The sequence below is a fragment of the Saccopteryx leptura genome, chromosome 4, assembly GCF_036850995.1.
Source record: "Saccopteryx leptura isolate mSacLep1 chromosome 4, mSacLep1_pri_phased_curated, whole genome shotgun sequence".
In the NCBI taxonomy this organism is placed as follows: domain Eukaryota; kingdom Metazoa; phylum Chordata; class Mammalia; order Chiroptera; family Emballonuridae; genus Saccopteryx; species Saccopteryx leptura.
Window position 1 is genome coordinate 213,911,342 of NC_089506.1, and position 19,053 is coordinate 213,930,394.

Here is a 19,053-nt window from a genome sequence, read left to right on the forward strand (position 1 = left end):
CCCCGCCCACCCTCCGCTTCCCCCTTCGTGCCCCGCCCCCGCCCCACCCCCACCCGAGCAGCAGAGGGAACTTACTCGGGTTCCTGAGGCAGGGCTCCTGGAGGCAGCCTAGTCCTAGGAAGCCAGAGCACAGCAAAGGCAGCCTCTGCTCCAAGAGGCCCATCAGTTCATGTCAACCAGGGCCAGAGTGGGTGCCAATCCTGTCTCTGGAACCCCCTCTGCTCCTGGCCGAACCCCTTAGTGGCACTTCCTTCTCCCCCCACCTTCAGCACCCCAACATCCCCAGGAAATGGCGCCTGAGGTCACCTCCCCAGACCCCCCTGCCATCCTGACCCAGAGCTGCCGTATTCCCTCTGCTGCAGCCCTCCTGCTCTTGGAAAGAGCGGCACCTCCGACCACTTCTGCTCTGCAATGGCCTTCCCAGAAAAGGTGCAGGGAGAGCCCCAGGACTCACTGTTCACACTCACCTCCTCTGCTCTTAGCTCTGCCCCGCCCGGTCCCTGCGGTGTGGAGGGCCGGACAGTAGTTAGCACTACCAGCCGGCCAAGGCTCCCATGCACACACTGCTCTGACATCAGAAATGCCTCTGCAAGTCCAAACACAACCTCACTGCAGTCCTCAGGGCTCTGTCGATAACCGGCCCACTGGCCCAGCCCTGGGTTAAGGGGAATGCTTTCTGCTACAGGACACAGCCATACACTAAGGCAAACGTGGGACCAAGGCGGATGACCCAGAAATGTCAGACCTGTAACTGCAGTGGAGGGACACATTTAATAGTGGGCACCTCTAACTAGTACCCTATGGGTATTCCTTCTGACACCACCATCGCTCACGGCTTTGCCAGCAGCCAGGCACTGGAGGACGACAAAGTCCCCAGCCAGTTCCCACACCCACAAGCTCTGTGGACAGTGTGGAGGCTTGGCTATCAGAAGTGGCCTATCTGGGGCCGTGAGTCCCACAACACGAAGAGCGACTGTGCAGGCACCAGAGCTCAGGCCACGGCACTGGGACCCCACGCTGACCCCTGGGGCCGGCCACAGACCCATCCAGCAGAACCACTCTGTCAGAGACCTGGCACCCAGATGCCGCTGAAGCACTGAAATGTCCCCAAAGGGCCAGGACTGTGCCAGCCCCGCAGGTTCCAGGAACCGTACCCAGGGCAGCTGCTGGTGTCTGTGAGCCTGAGACCCACAGCGGCATCAGGCGGCGCCGCCTCGGTCAGGAGAGCTGAACAGGTGTCTCCTTCAAAATCTTCTGGGCTATGGCGGAGAGGGCGGGAAAGGCAGGGCTCTGGGGGAACTCCTGGATGAAGTCTCGGCCCTCCTCCAGGCTCCTCGTGAGCTTGGGGTCCAGGGGCACAGAGCCTGCAATGAGAGAGGGAAGGGGTCGTGAGGGTGAGGGGAGGTGGTGAGAGCCATGCCAGGGAGCCATGTCCACACACCTCCCACTGCCCGGAGCGCTCTCGCTGCTGCTTATGCGCCGCCAGACACCCGTCAGCCTGTCCTGGCTGAGGGACGCAGAAAGGCTCTTGGACTCCATTTCCACCTCGATGGCCACCAGCCCACCAGCAGGCCCAGCTCCGCCGCGTCAAGCTCTGCCCCCTGGCAGGAAGCACAAGGCAAGCACTGGGGAGACATGGCCACGCACCACAGGCGTCCTCTGCGCCCCCGCCCCCCGAGGCGCCCCCAGAGCAGCCATGCTTCTATTCAGTGGGGTTTCCATAGACATCGGCGTGAGCTCCTGCCCACAGCCCAGGTGGGGCCACCTCCCCTTTAGGCCGTTTCTTTTCGATCAGTCAGTAGTGACCGGACTCAGAGATGAACTGATAACCTGCAACTTGAGGACAGGTGGACACAGCTGCTGTCACCTTCCCCCAACTTGGACGGTGGGTGTAGGCAGGTGGGACCACCTGCAGCAGAGACCAAGGGGTAGCCCTGAGCCGCTCACCTAGGAAGGGGACTCCAGCGTGTCTGGCCAGCTCCTCGCCGCCTCCCCTGGAGAAGATGTTGGTGCACTCCTAGGAGAGAGGCATGGGGCTCGCCCGAGGACCCTTCACACTCGGGGAGTGGGGTCCAGGCCCAGGGAGCAGGGCGGGGGGTGCAGCAGCCTCTCCCCCACCAACCTCCCCCCTGCAACTTCCGGTGACTCACCGCACAGTGCGGGCAGATGAAGCCGCTCATGTTCTCCACGATGCCGATCACCCGCAAGCCCGTCTTCCTACAGAAGGTCAGCTCCCGCCTCACGTCCCCCACCGACACCGCCTAGAGACCAGGGGAGAGCAGGCCGGGCCGATGGAGCCCCGAACACCGCACCCAGGCACACGGCAAGAGCAGGGAGAGGTGCTCACCGGGGCGGGGGCACAATGGGAGATGGGCTAATGCTGGGCAGTACCTGGGGCGTAGTGACCACGACGGCCCCCAAGGGGCTGTAGGGGCGGAGGGCCTCCACGGCAGCCATGTGCTCGTCAGAGGTGCCTGGGGGCGTGTCCACAACCAGGTAGTCCAGCTGTCCCCAGGCCACATCAGACACAAACTGCTTAATCAGAGCTGCAAAGACCCAGGGAGGTCAGGCAGTGAGGTCAGGTGGCAGATCTCAAAAGGGGTCCCCCCCACACACACACCACTCCACTGGCCCCCAGTGCGAGCGTCTCTATAGGTACCGCAAGCACGGGCTCTGAGCTGCGCCTCACCCAGCGTGGGGGAGCCCAATGTCTCCGGGAGGCCCCCCGTCCTTCGGGGTCCCCTACAAGCACTCCTTTGTTCCCGGCTGCTGGGTCACCCCACCCCACGGGGCTCCTGTTAAGGCCGGCTGGAGCTGTGAGCATCATGGGGTGCCTGAGCCCAGCCTGGGGGACACCTCAGCTTTCACAACCTAAGCGCTGACCTGAGTGGAGCAGCCCCCACCCTGTGCCTGACACACCTGCAGCCTCACTGCCAGTTGGAGCAGACTTTTTTTTTTTTAATTTAAGTGAGAGGAGGAGAGATAGACAGACTTCTGCATGCACCCCGACCAGGATCCACCCGGCAACCTCCATCTGGGGTTTATGCTCGCAACCAAGCTCAATAGTGCCTGAGACGGATGCTCCACAGAGCCATCCTCAGCGCCCAGGACCAACAAATCCATGGAGCCATGGCTGCGGGAGAGGAATAGAGATAGAGAGATAGAGAGAGAGAGAAGAAGAAGAAGGAGGAGGAGGAGGAGGAGGAGGGAGGGAGGGAGGGAGGGAGGGGTGGAGAAGCAGATGGTCACTTTTCCTGTGTGCCCTGACTGTGAATTGAACCAGGGATTTCCACACTCTGGGTTGATGCTCTACCACTGAGCCAACCGGCCAGGGCATGGAGGGGGCTTAATACCACCTGCTGGTGCAGGGGGCACAGGAGTCCAACCTTGGTGCCTTCCCATACCCAACACACACCGGGTGGGACCGGGTCTGAGCAGACTCACCCTTCCTACCCAGCAGAAGGGGACAGCGTTGATGGCCACATAGCTATTTCATTCTCAGGGCCTACACCCACCATCTGGTCGCCAATATGACGCCCGGGCCTGACTGGTCAAGTGAGCAACAGGGGGCTCATGGGGTGGGGAGGGCCAGCAGCCCCAGGTTCTAACTCAGCTTTTTACTTGAGCACCAAGAGATCCGCTGAGGGAGGCTAGAAGGCTGACAGTGAAGTCCCCTGCCTGGTCATTACCGTTCTTCTTGGGGCCTCTCCACACCACAGCCTCATCCGGCTTCTCCAGCAGGAAGCCCACGGACATGAGGGAGATGCTCTGCTCCTGGTCCACGAAGACGGGCACCCAGCCACTGTCACACTGGTGCACAGCCCGGCCCTGCGCCCGGAGCATGCGGGGGATGCTGGGGCCACACAGGTCCACATCGAGGATTCCCACCTGCGAGGAGCCAGGATGTCCGCATGGCCTGGAGGGGTCTCCCGAGGCAGGAAGAAATCAGCTACCTCCCTCTATGTCCACCCACAAGGGAAAGAGGCAGGAGTGAGGAGTGGTTCAGGAGGCAGGTTCTGTGGGCAAGGACGGGTGGTGCTCACCTTCTTGCCCGCATGACGCAGGGCCAGGGCCAGCTCTGTGGAGATGGTGCTTTTCCCGACACCCCCCTTGCCTGAGAGAACGAGGACAATGTGCCGGACGCCAGCCAGGTTTCCAGGCTCTGCTCAGGACAAGTGAGAAGACCCCTCACACAGATGCTCTGTACCGCTCACTCACAGGGTCATCGCACACCCCCATCTCCCGAGTCCTGAGACCGGCCCCGTCACCAGGTCTTCCAGCAGGCACCAGACCCGACCGGCTGGCTCCTCCAAAGCTCTTACTCCCACTCCAGTCGAAAATGCTCCGAACTGTTCCTCGTCTTCTAGCGTGTACATGTGTGACGGCACACACATAGGCGATGAGCCAAAGACTGCTGGCTCCCAGCTAATTCCAATGGAAATGGGTGACGACTAATGCAAATCAGAGTTCCTAAAGCCACGAGACACCTCTGTGCTCGGGCAGCTCCAGCCGGCTCCGAGCGCCCAGGTCTGATCTGCAGGTGCCCAGCTCACTCCTCTGGGTCAGAGAGGCACTCAAGGCAGCTTGGCCTCCAGGTCTCAGGAGGGACCCTTACAGCTCTGGGGACCCAGAGCAGCTGCAACAATGTGTGTGCGTGAATGTCAGTGTCACCTGGCTGCCAGCCGTACCTTAAGAGACCCTAAGTACACAAGGGAAGACACAGGATGCCACTGTGCCCTTGGTGACTCCCATGCAGGTCCTGGGTCCAACAACTCTGTGGACCTGTTGGCCACCAGCCACCCCGGACCAGCTCATCTTCCTTCCAACGAGCCCCAAATGCCACCAAATAAATACTTACCAACTCAATCTCTGTACCATCTGCATACAAACAACCCTCAGCCTCTCTGCAATACTCCAGCGTTCTTGCCACAGCACTCATCAGAACCTCACCCTGCCACGCTCCCCACGTGCAGATGGGGCTCAACCATCAACACAGAAAAACATTTCTTCTTCTGTACCCACCTCTCAAGGGTATGTTCAAAGACGCCCACATCCAAAACCTCCCTAGGAAGAACCCAGAGGGCGCTTACCCTGGCTTTCAGGCAGGTCCTTGTCACCAATGCTTTTAAAGTACCTTTCCTAGACATGCTTCCAGCACCTGGGGCTGGGACATCTTGAAAAGAGCACAACCCAACCCAGACCACTGCCTGCAAACAAGCTCCAGACCATGGCTTGAGATCACTTCTGTGGCAACTTAAAAGGTTAATTACTCACATTGCTTTAATATCAAAAGGTATTTGGGAGTCAAACTTCACTGTTGTTGGGGTGAGGGGAGGTCCCACGTGGAAACACAGGAAGAGCCAGATCTGAACCCTGGTTCAGCCAAGATCCTAATCACTACGGTTCACTTTCCTCATTTAAGTGGGAAACTTTATCTGAGAATCAAATAGGACACTCATGCACTTATCAGGTAACTGGAAGGAGCCAAACTTCTCAGAGAGCAATCCTTAGGGGTTAACCACAGAACCTTTTACACCTAAGTACACTGGAACATTTATAAACGAAAGATCAACCAACTGCATTCATCAAGTGCCTACTAGATGTCTGGAACCGAAAAGAAAAGCAGTATCTTCCTTCAAGAGAAAGTGAAGAGCCCCATTATGGACAACAAGTCTCCTTCACCCTCATCCCTATGTATAACCAATACTTAGTCCAGCCAATCATGATTTGACACAATGGGCAAGTTTATAACTTTTAATACAAATCTTTGTAGAAAAACAAATAACTAAAGTCAGCAAAGTCAATCTTTTTTTTTCAGAGAGAGACAGGACAAGAGACAAGAAGCATCAACTCTAGTTGCATCACTTTGATCATTGATTGCTTCTCATACATGCCTTGGGTGGGGTGGAGGGGCTGAAGCCGAGCCTGTGACCTCTTGCTCAAGCCAGGGACCTCGGGGTTTCCAACCTGGGACCTCAGCATCCCAGGTCGAGGCTCTATCCATTGTGCCACTACCGGTCAGGCAGACTTTTGAATTTTTATGTGTGTTTTGCACTAGTTAAAAAAACAGCTAGCACTTTTTAAATTAATCAGTCTAGAAGATATTCTTACCTTTTAGCAAATCTGCCTTTAACAACCCGTTTGATCCTTTTTCTCCAGTGTTATGTTTACAATCTGATGGATGAATTCAGCATGTAAGAGCTTGAAGTCCAAGATACCAGACCCAAGGTCTTTCAAAAGACGTGCCAAACCCCTACTTATGAAAACCTATTTTGGCCTGACCAGGCGGTGGCGCAGTGGATAGAACATTGGACTGGGATGTAGAGGACCCAGGTTCAAGACCCCGAGGTCGCCAGCTTGAGCGCAGGCTCATCTGGTTTGAGCAAAAGCTCACCAGCTTGGACCCAAGGTCGCTGGCTGGAGCAAAGGGTTACTCTGTCTGCTGAAGGCCCGTGGTCAAGGCACATATAAGAAAGCAATCAATGAACAACTAAGGTCTTGCAACGAAAAACTGACGATTGATGCTTCTCATCTCTCTCCATCCCTCTCTCTGACTCTGTCCCTGTAAAAACAAAAAACAAAAAACAAAAAACCTATTTTGGTTAATCTGTGCAAATCTGACTGTATTCGCTTGTATTCTGTCCAACACACTTTTATTTTTTCAAGTCTTTAAGTTTAGAAAGCTAGAATAAAATTTCCACTGATTAAAAGCATGTGATGTTCTAGCGTCTTCTACTTAAAACCTCGTATTTATACTTTTTCCTGTTTTCTTGCAGCATCACCAAAACAAAAAAAATCACAGTATAAAACAGGGCAGTATTGTTTTTAACGACAGCTTACTCCAGGGGTCCCCAAACTAGGACCCCCTGAGGCCATTTATCTGGCCCACCGCATTCTGGAAGGGGCACCTCTTTCATTGGTGGTCAGTTAGAGGAGCATAGTTCCCATTGAAATAGTAGTCAGTTTGTTGATTTAAATTTAGTTGTTCTTTATTTTAAATATTGTGTTTGTTCCCGTTTTGTTTTGTTTTTTACTTTAAAATAAGATATGTGCAGTGTACATAGGGATTTGTTCCTAGTTTTTTTTATAGTCCGGCCCTCCAACGGTGAGGGACAGTGAACTGGCCCCCTGTGTAAAAAGTTTGGGGACCCCTGGCTTACTCTGTGTACCCCTGAATGCACGTTCCGGAACAGTGCTGGAGTTACATAAAAACTTATAACTTGAGAACATTACACGAACAGTCCACGTGAGTCTTCGCGACTTACACTGACAATAAGATAATTTGCTAAACACCCGGAGCCCCGAAAAGCCGCAGACTGGCCCGTTCCCGGATAACACAGAAGCCCGCAAACTCACCCGCCGCCACCTCCATCCCTCCCGCAGGTTGCACGCCTTCCATCCGCTTCCTCTCACTCTGCCTTCCTCCAGCCAGAGTGAAGAGCCTTTAGGCCAATGGGCAGCCGAGCCTCTCCTGGCTCCTCTTGATAGGTGCACTTGAGCTTCTTTTAGCCAATCAGATTGCACAAAGTTGTACGCAAGTCCCGGCGCGGACGACGTACCAGAGATGAAGCCACTTCCGTGTCAACGCCCGAGTGTGGGGCCGCCTCCCTACCTCGCCCCTCGTTCTTTGGGCGGGCAGGCCTCGTCCCCGGCTTGAGATGTGACCAATGGGGACGCCAATTCGGGATTGACCGATTCAGCAGCCTCTTGGAAAGAGGCATGTGCCGCGCGGCCCGCGCCCCGCCAGAGCTCCGGGCCGGGAGCGCCCGCCTGCGGCTGCGTGGCCAATGCATTGCGGGAGGCGGGGATTGTTTACGTCTCGCCGGGAGCGGAAAGTGGGTCACGGCTGGCGGCGGCGCGCGGCGGCGGAGCAGCGCAGGTGAGGTCAGGTCACGTCCGCGCCTCCCCGCCTGCTGGGGTCGGGACTGAGGGACCGCCGGCGGCGGGGCCCGGCCGCGCATTTGTTCCCCCGGGCGGCGCCGGGGCCCGGGCGGGCGGAACGGGCGCGTTGCCTCGCACGGCAGGCCCGCCGCGCAGCACGGGGTGGAGCCGCACTACCGCAGTATCGCCGGACACTGGAATTAATAAGAGGTCCCCTACTTTGAGGCTGGGACAGTCTCGTGGGCCTGTCACTCCGCATGCATCTTGTGGCTCCACTGTACTCCGCAGACGCGGTGGATGGTGACTAGACCGGCCGACTGGAGCCGGCTTGCAGGACTGGCTCTGGCCGGCAGGTGAAGGAGCCGTGCGGCGGCGTTGCTGGATCGAGGGGAATCTAGTTCTGCAGACGGCGCTCCCTTGCCTGGAAAGCAGTGCCTGCGCTCCCCGATGGCGCTGGCCTGTGCCCGGCGAAGTCCTCACTGGGGACAGCCCCAGCCTTCCTGTAGACTTAAGTCTGTGGTAGAGCTAGGCAGTAGATATTCATAGAAATCCAGGTGTTACTGTAAGTCGGATACGGAAGCTGAGAGCCAAACGAGAGGGAAGGCATTCTGGGCAAAGGGCAGGGAAGTGCTAGCAACTGGGATAAGGCCATTACTGATTGGAGAAGCACAGAAAAACTTGGTGGGCCTTTTCCTTTTATCCTAAGAACAGTGGTAAGCTCTGAGATGATTTGTTAAGATTTGCTTACATTTTCCAAAATACCTTGGCTGTGTGAAGTGGGTGGTGTGGGGACTGTGGGGGGGGGGGGGCTCAGGCCATGGTGGGAAGGAGGAAGGCAGGTGTGTGTATGGGGGGCGGGGCGATGGCTACTATGAGTTTGGCATGAGGAACTGGGAGGTAGGAGATGCCATTTGTCAAACTGGACAATGGAGGAGGAGGAGGAGCCAGGTGAGGTTTGAGATGTCTGAGGGACATACAGACAGCCCAGCCGGGTTCCCAAGACTGAACTCAGAGCCAGGCTGAGATGCATTTGAGAGTCATGGATGTCTGGGTGGCTTTCTATACTCTCTACCTAGGTTTTGTCAAGGTGCTTGGACACTGGAGTGAGGTAGTAGCTGCTTATGAGGAGATTCACCTTAGCCCCTACTGGTTCACCAAAAAATCCACCTTTGGAGGGCCTGGCACACATGGCCAGGGGCCAAATGCTGGGGTTGTTGGGAGATCTTCCAGTGTGCCAGGTGTTCCCTTTGCTCAGAACCTGTTTTCTTTCAGATCCTGTCCACCATGGCCAGGCGCCCCCGGAGCAGCAGAGCATGGCATTTTGTCTTGAGTGCTGCCCACCGAGATGCAGATGCCCGGGCCATGACTCTGGCAGGGACCACTAACAGGGGCTATGACTCTGATGGGCAGGTAGGTGGGAAGTGCTGGACTAAGGTATGGAGACCCTGGGACAAGACCCCCTTTAGGACAGAGGATGGGCACAACAGGACCCTACTGCTACCCTGGGTTTACCCTGGTTAAGGATCCGAATGGCCCTGGGGTGATAGGACCTCAGGGAAGGATATCACATTCCCCTCTCTATTCTTTCCACCAAAGAGGGTGGCAGTGATACTTTTGTCAATTCATTCACCAGAACATTTTCTATTTATCAGCCAACTTCCTAAGGTAGCTGTCCTAACTTCACGTGCGTCTTCCTGGATGGCTCCTCTGCCTGCAGACATGCGCTCTATATTTGTGTATATGCGTGTAAAAATTTTAGTCTTGAAGACAACTCCTGTGCCTTCCCTTAGTTGCTCCCAAGTTCTGGTTGGAACAGCAGCTCAACTGTTCGTTTCACGTCAGGCTGCCTGATGTTCCTGAGGGTTCAGCTGCCAGAGGCTGTGCTCACCCCGAGAATGACTGGGCTATGTGGCTTTTGTACATTATAGGGGCGCTAGGAGGTAGATTCTCAGTTATCTTCCAGAATCTCCTAGGACAAGAAGTTGGCTCTGAGTCACCTCCGCTGCTCTCCTGCAGGGGTGAACTTTGGGTGACTTGTCTGTGCTGTCACAGCTACTCTGCATATTGTTCTGGCTCAGCCGGATGTCTTGGGGAATGGGTACATCTGAGCCCTACGGAACCATTAGGCCTTGAGGGAGAATTGGAGGCTACTGTTCTGGATTGACAGTATCTTGGGCCCCTTCTTGGACCCTCCCCCAAACCCATCTGGGCCAGCAGGAGACCCTGGCATGCATTCCTGTCCCATCTGCAGCTCTTGTCCTGACCACATGGCCTAGGGCAGTCTGTTTTCCTGTGCCTGTCCCTGCCTCACTGGCTCACCACTCTGGGATGTAGGCAGTGTTGGGGGGCTGGGGTGCAGTGACACATGCTTACGTGTAGCCTGCCTCCTCAGCTAATCCGCCTGGAGTACTTAAGTATGTGGGCGGACACATTGGTGTGTCACCTTGACGCCTTTGATGGCTGAACACACACATCCCCCTTCTGCCCTTATGTGTTGCTTGCTACAGGCTGGGTCTGCTCCCTTCCCAGGTTGACCTCCAGGCCTGCAGTATTCAGGTCTGCGCTGCTGGTTTCTGGCTCTGGGAAGGGGTTGCCTCTGTTTGGCAGTGTGCCTGACTCAGTTTTGGGGGGAATCACCATTCCATGGTAGTGGGGCGATTTGGGCCTGCGTCTAGTCTCCTTTCTGGGGTCTGTCTCTGACTGAGGTTCAGCCCACTTAGTGCAGTCCGGTTACTTCACGAGCTTGTGTGGGTCCAGGGTAAGTGGGAAGGAAACGAGGACAAGGCTCTTCCCCTGCAGAGCTTCCGTTGTGGTGGGAGGAGACAGACCAACAGGACAGAGGAAACTGTCAGAGGAGCTGATGAGAAGGAAGAGGACCCAGGAGGGAGGGCTAGAAGAGCTTCTTTGAAGTGGTATCTGAAATCTGCCATCCAAGGGCAAAGAGACCTCCCCCGTGACAGGTGGGGGGAGAGAGGGGTCAGGGCAGGGGGATGGGCCTAGTAAGCTCTGATGGGGAGGCGGGGGTCTTGTTCTCAGGGTGGCGTCATCTGAACAAGGTCACCTGTTTAAAGGAGGCAAGAGGAATTTCCAGAATCCAGAGAGGAGGCTGGAGCCTGACCAGGACCCCGGGCCAACCCAGGAGGGCTGGCAGAGCAGGCAGGCAGGGCTGGCTGTGTCCTGTGGCCCTGAGCAGTGAGGCAGGGTTGGCCTGGGGTCCACAGCCAATGTGGGTACCCAGAGGGGCCTGTGTGGCTTCAGAGCACCTCACCCCTCTCCAGGAGAGGGTGAGTCAGCAGCTGCTAGAACCTGCCCAGCTCTGTCTGGGATTAAACCTAGGGCTGAGCCCTCTCCCCACCACTAGCAGAGGACCAGGCCCCCGCTGAATGTTTTCCTACAAAGAAGCTGAAGCAGCACCATGAAGCCCCTGGGCTTTTAGGGCCCTAGGATAGCGGTTAAGAGCCACCCTCTGCGAGGAAGTCAAAGGAACTACAGCCCCAGAATGTGTACTCGCACTGCCCCAGTGAAGAGCCCCTACCAGAGCCCAGTGTCTGCCTGTTGTGGGACCCAAGCTGCCTTCAGTAGGCCAAAAGTAGACTCTGCCAAGGGGCTGCCTTGCTTCAGGCCACCCTGGGTGAGGCCACAGCTTATCCATGATGTAGAAGCTGCCTGGAGAACGATGGAACGCATGCAGCCCTGTGTGGGCTCATCGGCTGGGCCTCCAGGCCCTCTTGGCTATGCAGAAATGGGGTTGAGCCCTTAAGCCCACTCAGGAAGCCAGCAGCACGGCAGGTCCTTGGGAAGGAGGCCCTCCCAGCACCTGAGCCAGGAGGCATCCAGGGTCACTCCGGGAGCGCTGTGGAGGGTGGGCCAGCTGTACACTCGGGACCTGGGGAAGCCTTGGAGGCCAGACTCCTAGATGCCTTCCTTGGGGCATTGGAGGAGCCCACGTGTTGGCCTGTGGTGAGTGTTGTGGCAGGGATACAGCCGGCCCTGTTTTCTCAGCACAGTGACTCCGACTCTGACCCTGAGTACTCGTCTCTGCCACCATCCATCCCGAGCGCTGTGCCTGTGACAGGGGAGTCCTTCTGCAACTGTGACAATCAGAGTGAGGCCTCCTTCTGTGGCAGCCTGCACACGGCAGCCCACCGGGGCAAGGACTGCCGCTGTGGGGAGGAAGATGAGTGTAAGCTCCTGGTGTAGGGTCATCTGGGCTGGCTGGGGTGTACCTCGTAGACCAGGTGAGGAGGACCTGGCAGGGGCTCAGGAGACTACACTAACCTGCCCTTTCCTCGCCCAGTTTTTGATTGGGTCTGGGATGACCTAAATAAGTCGTCAGCCACCCTGCTGAGCTGTGACAACCGAAAGGTCAACTTCCATGTGGAGTACAGCTGTGGCACAGCAGCCATCCGAGGCACCAAGGAGCTGGGGGAGGGGCAGCACTTCTGGGAGATCAAGATGACCTCACCTGTCTACGGCACCGACATGGTAAGCGTCCGGCAGCGCTTGGGGTGGAGGTAGGGCAGCGGTGCGCTGCTGGGGGCCCTGGCCTGGGCCCCCTCTGCCTGGCCTGTTGTCTCCAGATGGTGGGCATTGGGACGTCAGATGTGGACCTGGACAAGTACCACCACACATTCTGTAGCCTTCTTGGCAGGGATGAGGACAGCTGGGGTCTCTCCTACACAGGTAGGTAGGGCCTCTGATGGTGGGCAGGCTGGGAGGGGCCCCCAGGCATCGGGGCTGACCCCCACTCTGCTGTCTCTCAGGGCTCCTCCACCACAAGGGTGACAAGACGAGCTTCTCCTCGCGGTTCGGCCAGGGCTCCATCATTGGTGTGCATCTGGACTCCTGGCATGGGACACTGACCTTCTTTAAGAACAGGAAGTGCATAGGTGAGGGTGGCCGGGATCCCAGGCGAGACATGCCTGTGGGTATGGCTGCTGCTGAGGTCTTGCAGGAAGCAGAGACCAGGGCCCAAGGCTTCCTGACAAGGTGTCTTCATAGAAAGAAGCCTGAGGTCCCAGGGTCTCCAGAGGGTGGGATGGCACAAGGGCCACCGCAGTTACCTCAGGAGGCTTTCCAAAGAGTGGCTAAGCCCCCTCCTGGCCCAGGGTTCAAGCTGTGCCCTCTCTTCTAGGAGTGGCAGCCACCAAGCTGCAGAACAGGAAGTTCTATCCGATGGTGTGTTCTACGGCGGCTAAGAGCAGCATGAAGGTCATCCGCTCCTGCGCCAGTGCCACCTCTCTGCAGTACCTGTGCTGCCACCGCCTACGCCAGCTGCGACCCAACTCTGGGGACACACTTGAGGGCTTGCCCCTGCCACCTGGCCTCAAGCAGGTGCTACACCACAAGCTGGGCTGGGTCCTGAACATGAACTGTGGCCACCACAAGCCCCCTGTGCCCTCACCCAAGGCCATAGCCAGTCCCAACAGCCCAGAGGCCCGGCGCTGCCAGAGGAAGCGCTGCAGAAGGACCTGACTTATCTTCCAGTGAGACTGCCTTCTGAGGCTGGGACAGCATTCGCCACCCTTCCCTTAAGGCTGCGCTCCAGGATGACAGGAGAGGGAAGAGCTAGGCCCAGGTCACGCGGGGACAGTCCTTGCCACAGTGGTTCAGGGGCCACAGGCCCTGGGATGCCGAGACCTAGGGCTGTCTTGAGTTGATTTGCTTCTTACGCTGCGTATGGGAGCCGTGCATCCCTCCTTGGAGTCTCTTGGGAGTGACCATCCCAGCTCTCTGGACCGAGACTGCAGGCCTGGCGGCTGTGGCCGGATCAGAGGTCTGCTTCCCTGTAGCCACCACCTCAGGACCTTGGGTTTGTCTTCACTTGCTTTGCATGTTGTCAGCTGTTCCTCCTGCCCAAGACTGAAACAAGTGTAATAAACTCCAGGTTTATGCCTCATATCTCCACAGTGGTAAAATGAAAAGGAGTCCATGCTGAGACCTGGTACTCACGGCTATTCACAGCTTTTCTCCTGTGGTTCTTAGCCACAGCACCCTTTGGAAGAGGTGGCCTGGTTCTCCTTCCTTGAGACTGCCTCACTTCTACCCTCTGAAGGTGCCACCCCTAAGCTTCCAGGTGACCAATGCTTGTCCCCAAATAGACTTGGGCACTCTCCATCCTTTGCAACTGTCCCAGTTGGCCACCAAGCGGGCAGTGTACAGGGCCCTGTCCCATCCTCTCCAGCCCCTGTACCAGCAAGGCATCTGGAGTTGACTCCTCTGTTCATGCCAGTTCCCCGAGAACCTTTCCTGCTCCCTGTGCCCTCCCCCTGGGTTCACACCTGACAGAGCCCCTCCCCAGGCAGAGGGACTGGCCATGCTGGGTCACTGCTCTCCTCCTGCCACCCTTGTAGCTGCTGGTCACTCCCTTGCCGAGAGCTGCCTGCTGTCGAGCTGGTTGGCGGAGTTCAGGCAGGCATGGTCAGGAGCTCAGATCCAGCAGGAGGTCAGGGTTGGTGGAGGTCAGGAAGAGGCAGACTCGGCGGGAAAGGTCAGGCCCCACCCTTCGGGGCCGAGCGCCTTCATCCACCTTCACGGGGAGGTCAGCCAGGAGGGCCAGGCGCTCTTGCTCAGTGTTGCAGGCCAAGTACGCCTAGCGGAGGCACAGGGACGAGCAGGGCAGGTCTGAGGCACTCGGCCTCCGTATCTGGGAGTTGGGGGGGTGGTATGGGAGACAACTCACCTGTTGCAAGAGGCGAGGGGAGGGGAAAGCTGTAACAACAGCATCGGCTACGGCTGGGCTGACCCGGTTGAACTGCCTAATCTGCCGCCACCAGGCTCCTCGAAGCCCCGTGCCATCTTTTACCACTCGCTGGCCTGCCATCCAGTGCCCAGCTGTGCAGAAGGAAAAGGCCCTGGACTCCTGGAACTGCCTGAGGATGGAGTTCAAGGTGGTTTCTAGAGGCTTCATCTCTCCTGCCCTCCAGCTCAGCCCTCTGCTCTCAGAGGCCAGGGGGTACCACCCCTCCAGATGTTCCTGTTACCCTCCCGGCAGCAGCCACCAGCTGGGGTGGGGGTCACGCACTTGTATGGGCGCTGGGCCAGGGCCTTGGTAAAGGTACACACATGCTGACTCAGGTCTTGCCAGGAGGCCGCCAGCAACACGTCCAAGTTTGCCCAGAGCTGCAGAAGCACCAAGGCCTGAGGAAGACACAAGCCCATGGGGGTAGCTCAGAGGGGGGCTACCCTGGGGGACACCCAGCTAAGCCCAATCCCATGTGCCACCGTGGGACCAAACCCAGGTTCTGGGCCTCAGAGACCAGCCCAAGTCCAGAGCCAAGGCCAACCACCTCACCCAACCCGACTGCCCTCACCTCCTCCACCTCAGGCCAGCCGACCACCACTTTGGCACGGGTCACCCTTGGACTCTCTGGATGCCACATCTCCTGGGCCTTGGGCTGGTGAGACCTGAACAGAGGTGACTATGCCTCCAGTTCCCCATATCCCAGTGGTCCCACCCTTCTTGCGTTTTCCTGCTTCCCTCATATCCCACCCAAGGTGTGTGTGTGTGTGTGGGGTCAGCTATGTCACAGCAGCTCCAGAGCTTCCCTGACCTTTTCCCTGAACTTCCCACCCAGCCAGGTCTTATAACGGTGCAAGAGTGGTCGTTACCACAAGTAGGCCTTCAGCCCAACGACAGCCAGGTGGGAGCAGGTAGGGCTCTCAGGAGAGATCCAGGGCACTGAGCAGGTTGGATCACAGCTCTGCAAGCCAAGAACATTTGCCATACTGGTTCTATGGGGCTGTGGTGAGCAGGGCTCAGCCCCCCGCTAGTTTGCAGAAAGAAGGGAACAAGAACGACCCAGTGGTGCTGGGAGGAGACTGCAGTAGACTTCCTCTACCTAGCCAGCTCTCTTTGTAAAACCAACCACAAGGTCAAGGGAGCTATGAAAGCCCCAGGGCATGGCCCAGAGTCCTAGAAAAGTTGGGCTGAGTCCCCCTCCCCATTCTTGAGCCATTCTGCACCCCAGCCTGGCATTTCCCTGGTAGCAGGTGCTTGATAAACACTGAACTTCAGACACTGGGACCCTGCAGAGGGTCCAGGCGTCCCCAAACTACAGCCCACGGGCCCCCTGAGGCCATTTATCCAGCCCCCCGCCACACTCCCGGAAGGGGCACCTCTTTCATTGGTGGTCAGTGAGAGGAGCACTATATGTGGCGGCCCTCCAACGGTCTGAGGGACAGTGAACTGGCCCCCTGTGTAAAAAGTTTGGGGACCTCTAGATGGCGTAAACATTGACTGAGCAGTCTCCCTCCTTCAGCCAGGCGGGGCTGGGCTGCTGGCTCTCACAGCTGGACTGCACAACCAACCTGCAGCCCAAGTTCCCAGGCCCCCTCTCACCAGTTTCCCACCTCTGGCTTCTGACTCAGCTCTCCAGAGGGTCATCCTTATCCTTGCTTCTGCCCTCTAGAAGCAGCTGTGGCTTCCGTCTGCTCCCAGGCCAAGAGCCCAGTTGGCTTCCTCCATCTTACCCACAATGTTGTGGCTGCTGAACAGAGAGGAGCCCTAGCCCACTGCACACCCTCTCCAGCCACTCCGCCCTTGATCAGGACTGGGAGAATGCCGCATCCAGGCTGGGAACCCAGCCCCTCACCAAGCACCTGGGTCAGCTGGAAGACACCCTGCAGAAACTCCTCAGGTTCCAGCAGCAGCAGGAGTTCCTCCTCTCCAGCAGCCCACACTTCAGGAGGCACCTATAGGGACATCCAGGGGTACTGCTGCCCAACCTCAGCTTTAAGTGCCCCAGGACCTTGGCCTGGGCACCACAGCAGCGCTGAGGCTCGGGGTCACAGACAAGTCCATGTCCACAAGGACTGCTCTACAGAAGCCAGTGTGGCCTCCTGCTGAAGCCAAGACCAGCCCTGGCCCACAGGGCTGGCAGGAACACTGACCACAGCACCAGTAGGGATGGAATATTCCTTAGCACGCAGACCAGCAGAGTAGCTTAGCCATCCCTCACTCAACATTTCAATTCTTAGCTTATGTGCCCGGTTACAGTAGCTGCCTCATATGAAATCACAACTCAGGACCGCACTATTTAAACCAGGAAACGAGGTTACTGGGGCACTCACGCTGCAGGGGCAAGGTTCTGGCTTCACTCTGCTCCACCTGAGGCTCCGGGCGGGACGCTGGGGCTCGATGTGGTACTCACAGCCCAGGGAGCCTAAGGCCTCCATCAGGATGTCAGCACCAGAATCTTCCAGAATGGCTGGGTTGTGCGGAAGAGACAGCTATCACAACTTTCCCTCCACGTAAGGATGCTACTCAGCAGACCCGCAGCCAGGGGCGGCGCGTTACGAATACACTTATTTCCACGGCTCCAAGAGCGCAACTGGGTCCAGATCCCGGAGTCTTTTAACTAAGTCCCCCAATTGGAAAGCCGGCGCCAATTCCTAGGCAAGAAGCGGCCTAGATGCCCCTCTCACCTCGCAGTGGGCTGAGTACAACCTCCCAGTGCTTAGGAGGAGCTTCTAATGCCAGCGCTTCAGCAGAGCGCAGCTTTTTCCAGGACCCCTGCCCTCGCCCTCGGGTGTACCTGGGTCCACGCGCACCACCAGGCGCCGCAGCGCCTGCTCCGGCCTCAGCAGTCGCAGCGCCTCGGCGGTCGCTCTGCGCTCCTCCGCTGGGTCCCGTGCCGTCGTGGTGGCCCCCAAGTCAGATTCCGCGTCGGCAGCACCCTCGGTGTCCGAGTCCGAGATCTCCCATGTTGGGGGCCGCCGCTGTCCCCGGCCCCGACACGAGCCACGGGCCCTCCCGGGCCCAAGCTTCGCCATGGCCGGCCCGGCCTCTTGTTGGCTTCCGGCCGCGGCCGGACGCCTTTATAGAGAACACCAGCCACTTCCGCCACCGCCGCGGCGGCGGTGGGAGCACGTACTCAGTGACCGACCATGGCGCGCAAGAAGGTGCGGCCGCGGCTAATCGCCGAGCTGGCCCGCCGCGTGCGGGCCCTGCGCGAGCAGCGGGAGCGACCGCGCGCCTCACAGCTCTATTCCCTAGACTACGAGACGCTGACGCGGCCGCACTCGGGCCGCCGGCTGCCAGTGCGGGCCTGGGCCGACGTGCGCCGCGAGAGCCGCCTCCTGCAGCTGCTCGGCCGCCTTCCGTTCTTCGGCCTGGGCCGCCTAGTCACGCGCAAGTCCTGGCTTTGGCAGCACGACGAGCCGTGTTACTGGCGCCTCACGCGTGTCCGTCCAGACTACACAGCGCAGGTGCGTGCGCCGGGCCGCACCTCGCCGCTCCTGAGCATCGGGGGGCAGTGCTGCTCCCCTTTCACGCGGCTTTTGTGGGATGGGCTCGCCCCGTCCTGACCTCTTGGGACAAGGAAGCTTTGTGAGCTGATACCCTCCCTGTTTGCCTTGCAGAACCTGGACCACGGTAAGGCCTGGGGCATCCTGACCTTCAAAGGTAAGGAGTCGAAAGCCAGGTAGGGTGGCTGCTGGCAACAGACTGTTCCACTGGTGTGTGCAATAAGCCCCGTTTCTCTTTCCCCAGGAAAGACGGAGGGCGAGGCCCGGGAAATCGAACAGGTCATGTACCACGACTGGCGGCTGGTGCCCAAGCACGAGGAGGAGGCCTTCACCACTTTCAAGCCGATGCCAGAGGACACTCTGCGCTCTGTGCCCTACCCACCATTGCTCCGGGCCATGATTCTAGCAGAGCGACAGAAAAATGGGGACACCAGCACTGAGGAACCTATGTTGAATTTGGGGAGAACATGCATTGAGCCCTGGGACTACCCTGTGAAACAAGAGGCAAAGAGAAAAGCCAGGGGCACTCCAGTCTAAAATACCAGAACTGGCAGTCAGCATGAAGGTTGGAAGGCAATGGGCACCATTTTAATGAAACAAAGTGTCTTTGGATTACACCGGAATCAGCTCCTTGGGAGCTCGGATCCGACCTCTGTGACTTGTTCAGAGACTGCACCTGTGCCCTTCCTTGGCCCCTGTAGCCCAACACCCAGATCTTACTGAGGGGCCACGCAGGAGGCAGCTGCTGGGGGAAAGCTGAGAGCAGCGGGGCCAGTGGGTGTGGCGCCCCAGCGCCGGCACCTGTCATTCCCGGCTTGCTTCCCTTCCCCATTATGCGTTGCTTCAGCCAAGACTGAAACTTGACTGCAAATAAAGGCAAATGATGAAGCAGCCTCGGATTGTGGTTTCTTCAAGTTTGGTAGA

At 58.0% G+C, this 19,053-nt stretch overlaps 4 protein-coding genes across 13 annotated transcripts; 2 read left to right on the forward strand and 2 right to left on the reverse strand.

Moving 5' to 3' along the window:
• Positions 1–1,074: 1,074 nt before the first annotated feature.
• NUBP2 (NUBP iron-sulfur cluster assembly factor 2, cytosolic) lies at positions 1,075–18,925 on the reverse strand. Of its 6 annotated transcripts, none has more exons than XM_066382932.1 (8): positions 7,357–7,544; positions 6,112–6,174; positions 4,044–4,162; positions 3,690–3,828; positions 2,392–2,546; positions 2,151–2,261; positions 1,948–2,017; positions 1,075–1,364 (listed from the first exon to the last, which is right to left on the reverse strand). In XM_066382932.1, the coding sequence occupies exons 1-8, from the start codon at positions 7,397–7,399 to the stop codon at positions 1,219–1,221; spliced, it is 846 nt and encodes a 281-aa protein (XP_066239029.1). In that variant the 5' UTR covers positions 7,400–7,544; the 3' UTR covers positions 1,075–1,218. The 6 variants fall into 6 exon arrangements, with proteins under 6 accessions (XP_066239029.1, XP_066239028.1, XP_066239032.1 ...); XM_066382931.1 differs by having other exon boundaries at positions 3,690–3,888; XM_066382935.1 differs by lacking the exon at positions 6,112–6,174 and adding an exon at positions 5,275–5,435 and having other exon boundaries at positions 3,690–3,888; positions 7,357–7,483.
• SPSB3 (splA/ryanodine receptor domain and SOCS box containing 3) lies at positions 7,727–13,780 on the forward strand. 5 transcript variants are annotated; one of them, XM_066382926.1, is made up of 8 exons: positions 7,756–7,879; positions 8,170–8,234; positions 9,154–9,291; positions 11,884–12,064; positions 12,179–12,366; positions 12,462–12,564; positions 12,645–12,770; positions 13,016–13,780. In XM_066382926.1, exons 3-8 carry the CDS (start codon positions 9,166–9,168, stop codon positions 13,354–13,356), a joined length of 1,065 nt encoding a protein of 354 aa, XP_066239023.1. In that variant the 5' UTR covers positions 7,756–7,879; positions 8,170–8,234; positions 9,154–9,165; the 3' UTR covers positions 13,357–13,780. The 5 variants fall into 5 exon arrangements, with proteins under 5 accessions (XP_066239022.1, XP_066239023.1, XP_066239025.1 ...); XM_066382925.1 differs by lacking the exon at positions 8,170–8,234 and having other exon boundaries at positions 7,727–7,879; XM_066382928.1 differs by lacking the exon at positions 7,756–7,879 and having other exon boundaries at positions 7,893–8,234.
• On the reverse strand, positions 13,921–17,728 carry EME2 (essential meiotic structure-specific endonuclease subunit 2). Its single transcript, XM_066382930.1, has 8 exons — positions 17,418–17,728; positions 16,954–17,090; positions 16,483–16,575; positions 15,493–15,584; positions 15,195–15,288; positions 14,906–15,021; positions 14,564–14,753; positions 13,921–14,473 (listed from the first exon to the last, which is right to left on the reverse strand). Exons 1-8 carry the CDS (start codon positions 17,653–17,655, stop codon positions 14,303–14,305), a joined length of 1,131 nt encoding a protein of 376 aa, XP_066239027.1. The 5' UTR covers positions 17,656–17,728; the 3' UTR covers positions 13,921–14,302.
• Positions 17,721–19,020, forward strand: MRPS34 (mitochondrial ribosomal protein S34). Its single transcript, XM_066382938.1, has 3 exons — positions 17,721–18,090; positions 18,244–18,286; positions 18,374–19,020. The coding sequence occupies exons 1-3, from the start codon at positions 17,770–17,772 to the stop codon at positions 18,664–18,666; spliced, it is 657 nt and encodes a 218-aa protein (XP_066239035.1). The 5' UTR covers positions 17,721–17,769; the 3' UTR covers positions 18,667–19,020.
• Positions 19,021–19,053: the final 33 nt, after the last annotated feature.

What these genes read in the sequence shown, in the direction of transcription:
- SPSB3 (XM_066382924.1), top strand. Translation starts at nt 8,906, where the DNA reads ATGCATTTGAGAGTCATGGATGTCTGGGTGGCTTTCTATACTCTCTAC. An exon ending in TGCTTGGACACTGGAGTGAG is followed by an intron (nt 8,990 to 9,153) that starts GTAGTAGCTGCT and finishes GTTTTCTTTCAG; the next exon opens with ATCCTGTCCACCATGGCCAG. An exon ending in TAAGAACAGGAAGTGCATAG is followed by an intron (nt 12,771 to 13,015) that starts GTGAGGGTGGCC and finishes CCTCTCTTCTAG; the next exon opens with GAGTGGCAGCCACCAAGCTG.
- NUBP2 (XM_066382931.1), bottom strand. Translation starts at nt 7,399, where the DNA reads ATGGAAGGCGTGCAACCTGCGGGAGGGATGGAGGTGGCGGCGG. An exon ending in AAAGGCAGATTTGCTAAAAG is followed by an intron (nt 4,163 to 6,111) that starts GTAAGAATATCT and finishes TGTCCTGAGCAG; the next exon opens with AGCCTGGAAACCTGGCTGGC. An exon ending in TCGTGGTCACTACGCCCCAG is followed by an intron (nt 2,262 to 2,391) that starts GTACTGCCCAGC and finishes CCTGGTCTCTAG; the next exon opens with GCGGTGTCGGTGGGGGACGT.
- MRPS34 (XM_066382938.1), top strand. Translation starts at nt 17,770, where the DNA reads ATGGCGCGCAAGAAGGTGCGGCCGCGGCTAATCGCCGAGCTGGCCCGC. An exon ending in GTCCAGACTACACAGCGCAG is followed by an intron (nt 18,091 to 18,243) that starts GTGCGTGCGCCG and finishes TTTGCCTTGCAG; the next exon opens with AACCTGGACCACGGTAAGGC. An exon ending in GGGCATCCTGACCTTCAAAG is followed by an intron (nt 18,287 to 18,373) that starts GTAAGGAGTCGA and finishes CTCTTTCCCCAG; the next exon opens with GAAAGACGGAGGGCGAGGCC.
- EME2 (XM_066382930.1), bottom strand. Translation starts at nt 17,655, where the DNA reads ATGGCGAAGCTTGGGCCCGGGAGGGCCCGTGGCTCGTGTCGGGGCCGG. An exon ending in GGGCTGAAGGCCTACTTGTG is followed by an intron (nt 15,289 to 15,492) that starts GTAACGACCACT and finishes ACCTCTGTTCAG; the next exon opens with GTCTCACCAGCCCAAGGCCC. An exon ending in GCTGGCCTGAGGTGGAGGAG is followed by an intron (nt 15,022 to 15,194) that starts GTGAGGGCAGTC and finishes TGTCTTCCTCAG; the next exon opens with GCCTTGGTGCTTCTGCAGCT.